The following is a 9,206-nucleotide window of genomic DNA, read 5'->3' as shown; positions in this document are numbered from 1 at the left end:
GCACTAATAATCATCACCAGCTAAAGGGATCTATTGTCATTTCACCTTGCAAAGCAGAACAGAAATGGTATAATCTCATGCTGCCTCAGAAATATCTTCACCAAAGCCTGAAGCTGCCTTTTTTTTCTTGTATTTTCTATTAGGTTAATCCTTTGTGACACCTCTGCTCTTAACCTCTTTTCCTTATTAGGCTCTCTCTTAACAGCTCCTGATACTTAAATACTTCCGGGAAGGAGAGACACTTAAAACCCTTCATGTTTTGCAGTGATTCATTCTACTGCAGATGATTTCTTTTTTTAATGCCAGGAACAGTGGTTGAAGAAGTAACCCAATATGTTGCTTAATACCAATACAGCAGCACACAATTAATAATCACAAGAGTCACATTAAAACTTGTAGTGTAATCAGCACTTACAATGGCAAAACAGATTTAATGCTACCTGGCACTGATATCTTGCTATATGTCATATTATTATTTCATATTAATGTGAGAGTGCATTAAGGATTTGAATGCTTTAGCTGGTTGTGATGAGTCTACCCACAACTACACAACCACAGCATCAGGCTGCATCAAAAGCTCACAAAATTAGTCTGAGGGGTCAAAAGTTACATTAACTGGTATAGCTCACAAGTAAATGTAGTGGAGTCAAAAGTACAATATGTTTAATATTCAAGTCCTTCAAATTGTACTGCTGCTCAGCATAAATTTTTCACAGAAGCTTTAGACACTGGAGTGTAGGAAAGGGGGCGAAAGCTATTCATCAAAAATCCACAAACTTCTCTAATCTTCAGGCTACAACCTACAAAACATTTAGTACCAAAGAAGAAAATCACTGTTTCTTTCTTTAGATATATTTTATTAAAAAAGGAAACCCAACAAGAACTTTTTTTACATAATGATCAAGGAGTTTTATTATCTTAGTCTCATCAGTTTCATATCATTACAGAAAATGTTATAGTACAGCATTGTTCAATGTCTCCTCATTGCTTAATAATTTCCTTAGGAGTGCTGGTCACATATATCTGTACAATACGGATCTCATTTTTTCTGTACATTTTTTGTGAAGTTGGTTAAAAAGGCTGTCAGCACTTAAAGGAGCTGTTTCTTTTTTTTTTTTCTTCTTAAATAGTTGATCAAATAAAAGATTATTTTTCCCAGGTTCACCTCGTCCCTGGGGGGGGAGGAGGGGGTGTCTGGGGCAGTGTTTGCACCCGGTCACCGTGAATATAATGAAGCTTCAGGGTCTGGGCAGACTGGGGTGTGCCCCCCACCTCCCCCTCCCAACATCACCTCTTCCCTGCCCAGGCATTTGGCACTGCGCACATAAACAAGACTCACAAGATAAACAACAAGCAAAGCTCTTTGTGAAGCCATTATGATGCATACTAATGAGAGAAAAACAGAAGTGTCACCTTGGTGGGCGTTCAAAAGAGGAAGTGGTCTTGATATGCCCCTTCTTCCTCTTAGCTGAGCACCATGGGAAATCTGGAGTCTTCCTCAATGTTTTCTTCATTTTCAAAAAACAGGTTATTTTTTCCACTAAAGATGAGAAAATAATAATTTTCTTTTTTGTCCCGCAGGCACCTACAGCTGTCTATTAAAATGCTACTGCTATAGATAAGGTCTAGCATTGAACACACAAAGCAATTGCAATGAAAGGAACAAAGTTGCCTTAATATAATAATGATAATAAGAAGAATAATGATAATAATAATAAGAATAATCATAATAATATATTACAGAATAAATCTCTTTTTATAATTAGATTTTTTCATTAAAAGTTATATTTTCTTTGTTTGAAATACTATAATCTTTTTAAATTAATTTTTTCATATGTATCTAGGTTGTGATCAAGATGTCGACTATACCTCAACGTTATCCAAATCAATAAAAACTAGCTGTGCCGTTGCATATTACAGAATAGTCAATGATATGTGGACATGCACCGTGAACCACCCATTCCAACCCTTGCTATATGACGCCAACTTTCCGTCCCCCTGTGATGACATCATAGCCGGCCGATGACCATGACGTCAACCACCTCGCCCTTGTGCAGCTCCACGTATTGCTCTGTTTTCGGAGGTAGCATCAGGAGCCCGTTAGCACTGCGCATACTCATCAACCTGCTGCTCACCTGGTTTCCTGCAGGAGACAGGAGGTGACAAAAGGCTTTAAATCAGAGCTCTGGACCATGGGGGGAAATTGGGATGTTTTTGTTTTTTTATATAGCATAATAAAATATAACATGATTACATTGTACTTTGACCTACTAAATATCTTGCTTGACAGTGAGGGATTAATTAATAAATTATGTCATTGACTAGTGAACACAGAGAAGCTCATTCAGTTATGTGGTTGTCATACAGAATCCTTCAGGTTTCAGTACCTGTGCTCTGTGCCCATGGCAGAGGTTCCTGGTGATGCCATGTCAGAATGCAGCGGTGGTATTCAGGGCGAGGGTCCAACTTCACATCACAAGACAACTAGAAAAACAACATACTATGTAAATTATAATAGTATGTTACAACAAGTCATCTTCCATGTCATCTTTAGGAGCACCAACATTTTTCTGTAATTGTTAAGATATCTTCTCACTTGCAATATAAGAGGGAATTAATATACAGCAACAAGAAATTATGCATTATGGACAGAAAATAACTTGGCTTCTAAAACATTTGCTAGAATCCTTCTCACTATAAAAATGTTGTTCATGCTGCTGGTGTTGCTGTTGTTGTGACCTTTTACACTTTCTCTATGCAACTGGGAAGTAGGTGAAGTTATGCCATAAATCCCATAGCATGGGTCTTCAAGGACTGATTTTCCATCAACATTGGTGAACTCCTGAAAATCCAACTTTCTCTTCAGCATGTGAATGTAGCCTAATACGTTAAAAAAACATGAAAATCCTCTAATGCAAAATCTGTGACCTTAACCATTACCAAAATGTAATTAAGTTGGTTTAAATCCAATTTTGCCATATAGTTTTGCGCATTTTGAAAATGTGTATATTTTTTAATAGGCAGCAAGGCAAACAGAAAGCAATGTATAAGCTCTTCCAACTTTCCTGGCAGAGATAAAGGTTGTTCCAGAATACTATTGACCTGGGTCTGATGCCATCTGCTGAGCGAAGTTATCTGGCCGTACTTTCAGGCCATCACTTGCACCACTAAGTGGCAGTAATGCATTCAAGTTGATTTCTAACTGCGATATAACAGCAAATGATGTAACACTCTGGGTAGCACCCATGATGGCAGGGGTCCATACTTCTTACTCGATGATGCTACTTGGGGACACAAGCTGTGTCTGTTCTGTATGTGTGTATATATATATATATATACATATACACACACACACACACACACACATATATATATATATATATATATAAATACAATTATGACTTTTCTTGCTCAACACTTATGTATATTCATGACTGGGGAGCAGGCCTCCAGGTCAGTGTGGGCTGTGACTGCTTTCTCTGCCAAGTCAGAGGAAAACATGGTGGTCATAAATATGAATCAAGCAGATTATGAAAATAGTACTAAATCATGAATTAAGTTGCAATGGACTGCAATGTCAGACTCCCATTACACACTTTTCTACAAACATTATAAATATTCCTCATTTGGATTTCCTCTCTGTTACAGAAAAATGTTTACATGTAGGAAATGAACTTTTTTGCATTCTCTTTACTTATTTGAGACAAAAACAAGACACCTTTGAAAAGCACCTTTCTAGAGTTGAAGTCTGATTGATCTGAACTTTTTATTCAACCGGTTCATCATCACAAAAACAAAGACTGTGAATCATGCAACGTTTAACATGATGAACATGGACAGAGAGTCAGATGCTCTCGTCACTGTGTGTGTCCTACCCTTGCTTTGATGATGGTGGGCCTAGGGTCCAAAATACCCTGCATCTTTCTCAAGGCAGGGATGACAAAAAGATTACAGGTGACAACAGCGGACACGGGATTTCCTAGGACAGACGGACGGACAGAGAGAGGCGAGCAGGGAGAGAAATATATGAGTAACAACCCTGCAAAACTATTGAGTGAATCACTCTTTCTCTCAACTTCACACACTACCTGGGAGGGCAAAGATTAGTTTGCGAGCACCATCTATGTCCAAGGTGGCAAATGTTGTTGGGAGACTGAAAAAGAAAAACAACATATGTTGTATTAGATTTTAACAACGATATTAAATCCTTCTGAATGTGGAATTTCAATTGTTAGTTTTTCAATGTCCTCTTAAGCACGTGGTACTGTGAAGAGCTAAATCAAAATAAAGCAGACTAATCTTCTTACCCTGGTTTCATGAAAACACGACCAAAATGGATTTGAGCATGAAGGTCGATATCCAGCACCTGCTTAAGGTAGTCCTAAAAAGATATTACAGACAACATTACAAACACTAATAAAAAAAACTCTGGGTGTGCTTTCATAATTTCCTCCATAATAAAGCTGACGGTCCTCTATTTACCACAAGATGTCAGTAAAACACAATGCTATGACTGAATGCATGAACTTTTTGTCCTTTCACATACCTTCTCCCCCATGGACACTCCTCCTGAGGTGATGATGACATCAGCGCGACTGATGCCTTCATTCAGAGCATTGAGAAGGTCATCGGGGCTGTGGAGTGCGAACGAACACGAACACACACACAGACACACACACACACACACACACAGACACAGATATTAACCACCATAACTCACAGGGGAGGAAATAATGAAGAGAGTGAAGAAAAGGGAGTTTTGAAGGAAGTATAATAAGATGATGAACATTAAACTGGGGATGTGAAAAGTCTAGCAACGTTTATGGCAAGAGGAATTTCTGTCAGAAGATAAATGTGGAGGTGTACTTGTCTCCCACGATGCCCAGATTGATGGTCGGGTAGCCGTGCTCCTGGATAGTGGCTAGCAGAGTGGAGCGATTGCTGTCCCTGATTTTCCCAGGATGGAGGTCATCTTCTGGATTCAGCAGCTGCCACATGGGGAAAAATGAAATTTATATCACTCTACATAAAAATCAGATATTTAATACTATTTAGCCACATTTTTTAATACTTTATCGTGACTTAGTAAAGAAGACACCACGAAAAGTTATTAACATTATCCATTTGACGTTGCTTGCGGTGAAAAAATTAATCAACTAACTGATTAGTCCTTAAGGACAAATCAGCCACTGCAATTAACACAAATTAACATAATGACAGTGACAACTGAAACTATTTATTTCTAGTTCTAGCTGTTTGAATTTGAGTATTTCCTCTTTACCAAGTTTTATGCAAGTATAAACTGCATGCCTTTGGATGTTAAACTGTAATGAAGACAAAACAACACATTAAAGATGTCGCCTTGGGCTCTAGGAACTTGTGATGGGCACTTTTCACTATTTTGTGACATTTTACAGATAAAACGAGAGTATTAAGCAAAAACAAATAACCTGCGGAGCCAGTTATTTGCAGATGGTGTTGTGTTTTAATTGAAATCATCCCACAGCATAATGTATGTCTTGTATTTTCATTTTTTTATTGAATACTTTCAGCTGTAAACAGCAGCTCAGTTCCATTATTTATGTCTTCAACATTTTCAGGGTTTTTAACATTGCTGCCAACAGGGGAAATAGCACAAAATGGCAGCACGTAATGTAAACAAATGTGACTGCAGTGTAAAGAAACTGCCTGGTCACAGACAAACACATTTTCACAGCTCATCAAACAGATGCAACATTTTCCTAACCTCTTACCTCATTTCCTGTGGACATGACAGCCACTACAGGGAATTTCTGGACCTCCACCTCTGTGACCCCAACAGTGGCCAGAAGTCCAATTTCAGATGGGCCCATATGGGTGCCCTTTGCCAGCACACACTCCCCACGCTTGATGTCATGACCAATAGGCCTGTAGTTGCACAATTCAATTAATGGTTGTTAAAGGTTGGGAAGTAACATTTATTATATAAGTATTTATTTTCCTTTAGACATAACCAATAATGAAACAATAACTTGTAGTGAATCAACATCATAACTGTCAACAACTGAAAACAACTGTCAGTATATCCAAATATCAACTACAGACAACACTGTATAAAAAATACAGATTAAACATGTTTTACTCTTTCACATACACGTACAAATGAGCAATTTACTAACAGCGGTACTAACACTGTATTCTATCATCAAGACATTTCCTACCATGCTTATGTGATTTGGTAATAATAATAATAATAATCATCATAATAATAATAACAATAATAATTCTGATGTAATAGAAATCAACACAAAAAGATGCTAACCTGATGTCCTGCCCTGGACGAGCTTGTACTAGGATTCGTACCTCCAGCTCCTCTGTGCCCTGAAAGCCAAACCAACTGTCAGAAGCATCACAGTGAACAGATACTATTTCCCATCAGGCCTGACTGACTATTCTGAACTAACATCCCTTTTCATTTGCTATGCTGACTTTATAGATTATACAGAGCATCTGAAAGTAAATCTGAGTCAGACTTTCCTGTCCTCCACTGTGTAAATTCTCTTCGTGGTAAAGTTTAATGTTGACACCTTCGTGCCACTATGCTGGGTTAAAGTCAGAGATCTGACTTACGTCTTCAGACTCACGGAGGAGCTCGGTGTCTTCCACCTGGACTACAGCATCAGCCCCACATGGGATAGGAGCACCTGTTGTCACCCTCATCACTTGGCCAGGCATCACTGTGTGGGTGGGCTGTACAGAGACACATGCAGGACAAAAAACTCTCAAGGAAAAAATCTACACATTTAATTAGCAAAAAAGTCAGTTTCATTCATTCTCACTGATGACCCAAAGTTCTGAAGGTAACTTGAAAAGTAAAATACAGGTTCTAGTAGATTTTCAAAAAGGTCTATCACAAACTGAAGAAAGCTTTGAGGCAAAAACAATTGATCAGATCAATTAAAAATGCATTAAATGCTGGTGTAAAACATCTAATACCAAGTATGACAATATGTGTGGCATGCATGTTTGTGTGCGCGCTCAATAGGGTTAAGATGAGAATCTGCAGCAGCTACTCATTAAATCTCTGTAATCTACTCCTACCTCAGAGGTCTAATCTGTTTTAGAGTTTGGCAGCACTTTGACTTTTTGGCCCCGTTTCGGGCTAGAAGAGTTTTTCATCACCTGCTAAGGGAGCACACTGGTGTGCAATTAGAGCTGGTCAAGACATGAGTTGAAGGACAAAAGTGAAGTACTTTATTTTCATATGCAGTTTGGGTGGGTGTTTGTGTGAGTCTTTTTGTAGGCAAGAGAAAGATGTGGGTGCAGACCTGCTCTCCAGCTTGGGACTCTCCAATGATGAAGCGGTCGCCTGGGCCATCAGCCGCTAGAATAAAAGCAAGATTTAATAGCATTACACATGTGTGCAGCTGAATACTTGTGTGTTTGCATATGTAGGAGTGTGCTATTTAGTTGAGTCATTTTATTTCAATGGGCTACAGAATGAACAAACACTAAGAGAAGGCAAGAGACAGAGCCTTTGTGTGATGTCCTTTAATTGACCTCTCAAAATTAGGCACAGTCTATTTAATACTAGCAGACCACACAGATTCAGTCTACACCAAATAACTTTATTTTGTTACAGCCAAATACCAAGTTGAACCAATGGGAAAACTGAAGCAACTTCATTATTCTGCTCTTTTACAGACCAAACACACAGGACCAAGAATGACTGTCACAAGACATAAGACAACAAATCTGCTGCTAACAGGACAGTTTGAATAAGCCTTTGAAAATCTGACGTAAGAGGAATTTGAGTATTTCATCATTTCAAACATCCAGATTCAGCCAGAGATGAAGCAGTTTATCTTCAGGACTCCATGCTCAGTTTTCCATACACCTCCTCTGACCTCTTAAGCTGTGTCTCCCTCAAGACTTTGAAGTTCATGACATTAACAGGTACATGGTTTGTTTTGGTCAAAGAGCAAAAAACCCACATTATTTCCATAGAAAGCAGTAGGCTATGACTTCTTTGACACCCACAGTCTAGGAAATAAAATGTCTCTATGCCTCAGCAGGCACCAGGCCCTGCAGACAAATGCATGAGACCCGGAGAGATCTATGGCATTACACTCTTCTTACTTCGCTGGCAAGAGCCAACAGCAGATGTTGCATACATGAGCTTCTGGGCTGCCTGGAGCCAACAAGCTGCCCACCAGCTCTCCAGGTTACCAGGGCCCTCACTGCTTTTTCAGCCACTTACTGTAAGTACTGAACAGAAGAAGTCAACTAGCTTCACCTGGATATCATTCAGAAATCATATCTTTCTGAAACACACCTCTCTGAACAAACCTAAACCCCAAGCAATTTGAAAACCATAGAGCAGTTTCCCCTATGTCACACAGCACCGAGCCTCAATCCGCCTCCAGTTCATGCTGGAAGAAGAAACCACTACATTGTTCATTAGGCAGTTCTCCACTCAGTTCTCCAGTGTTCTCTTCAGGTCTAACTAGGACAGTCAGGTCGTCTCAGATAGAAGAAAGACACAGCGGCCTGGTTAGTCCCTGTAACTCACTCAACTGTATTCTGTGCAACTTCCTTAGAGTGTCTTGCAGTGTCATTCACATGTACCTCTCTATTCTGCTGAAGTCCAATCCAAAGAAATGGTAAACTGCTTTAAGTTACATCAGTGATTTGTAAAATTTTCACTAAGTTTGTGTTTAAAAACCTCATTTCCTGCTAGTTCATTTCAAATTGGAGACTTACGAAATTGGTTGCATCAATAAAACCTGATACAACACAAATGCTAAGAAAGGAGGCATTGTGATGCCAAGCTTGCAGAGATAAAACACTTTTTTATGACCATTTATTTTAAAATGTTTTTATCCCTCTTATGTACTTCATTTGTTCATATCTGTTGTATATTTTACTACATTAAAATCTATTTTTAGTGATTTTATTTGTCTTATTATTACATGTTTATCATTTTAGAAGGAGAGAGAAACATATTTCACATTACCTGCCACAATTTACAGTACTTACCTCTCACAGCATAACCATCCTTGACAGAAGCAGGGAAGGGTGGCAGGTTGTCTTTGGCATAAACGTCCTGAGCCAGGACTCGACCCATCCCTTCTGTGGGAGAAGAGGAAGAACATGGGTGTGAGGCGAGAAGGAGAAGCTTGACAAAGGGTGGCAGAGGGAGAGAGTGACAGCTGGAGAGAGACAGA

General features: G+C 39.0%; 1 protein-coding gene across 2 annotated transcripts in view; it reads right to left on the bottom strand.

The window, feature by feature from the left end:
• Positions 1–728: 728 nt before the first annotated feature.
• gphnb (gephyrin b) overlaps positions 729–9,206 on the bottom strand; it is a 76,559-nt gene continuing 68,081 nt past the window's right edge. For both annotated transcript variants that reach the window (XM_033325081.1, XM_033325082.1), the window contains 12 exons: positions 9,019–9,111; positions 7,308–7,363; positions 6,610–6,729; positions 6,302–6,360; positions 5,754–5,907; positions 4,867–4,988; positions 4,547–4,634; positions 4,308–4,381; positions 4,089–4,153; positions 3,876–3,979; positions 2,388–2,484; positions 729–2,143 (listed from right to left, as the gene is read on the bottom strand). In XM_033325081.1, coding sequence (XP_033180972.1) covers positions 2,010–2,143; positions 2,388–2,484; positions 3,876–3,979; positions 4,089–4,153; positions 4,308–4,381; positions 4,547–4,634; positions 4,867–4,988; positions 5,754–5,907; positions 6,302–6,360; positions 6,610–6,729; positions 7,308–7,363; positions 9,019–9,111 — 1,166 coding nt within the window. In that variant the 3' untranslated portion in view covers positions 729–2,009. The remainder of the gene's footprint in view (positions 2,144–2,387; positions 2,485–3,875; positions 3,980–4,088; positions 4,154–4,307; positions 4,382–4,546; positions 4,635–4,866; positions 4,989–5,753; positions 5,908–6,301; positions 6,361–6,609; positions 6,730–7,307; positions 7,364–9,018; positions 9,112–9,206) is intronic.

The sequence above is a fragment of the Mastacembelus armatus genome, chromosome 24, assembly GCF_900324485.2.
Source record: "Mastacembelus armatus chromosome 24, fMasArm1.2, whole genome shotgun sequence".
Lineage (NCBI taxonomy): Eukaryota > Metazoa > Chordata > Actinopteri > Synbranchiformes > Mastacembelidae > Mastacembelus > Mastacembelus armatus.
This window is presented reverse-complemented; position numbering and strand designations above follow the sequence as displayed.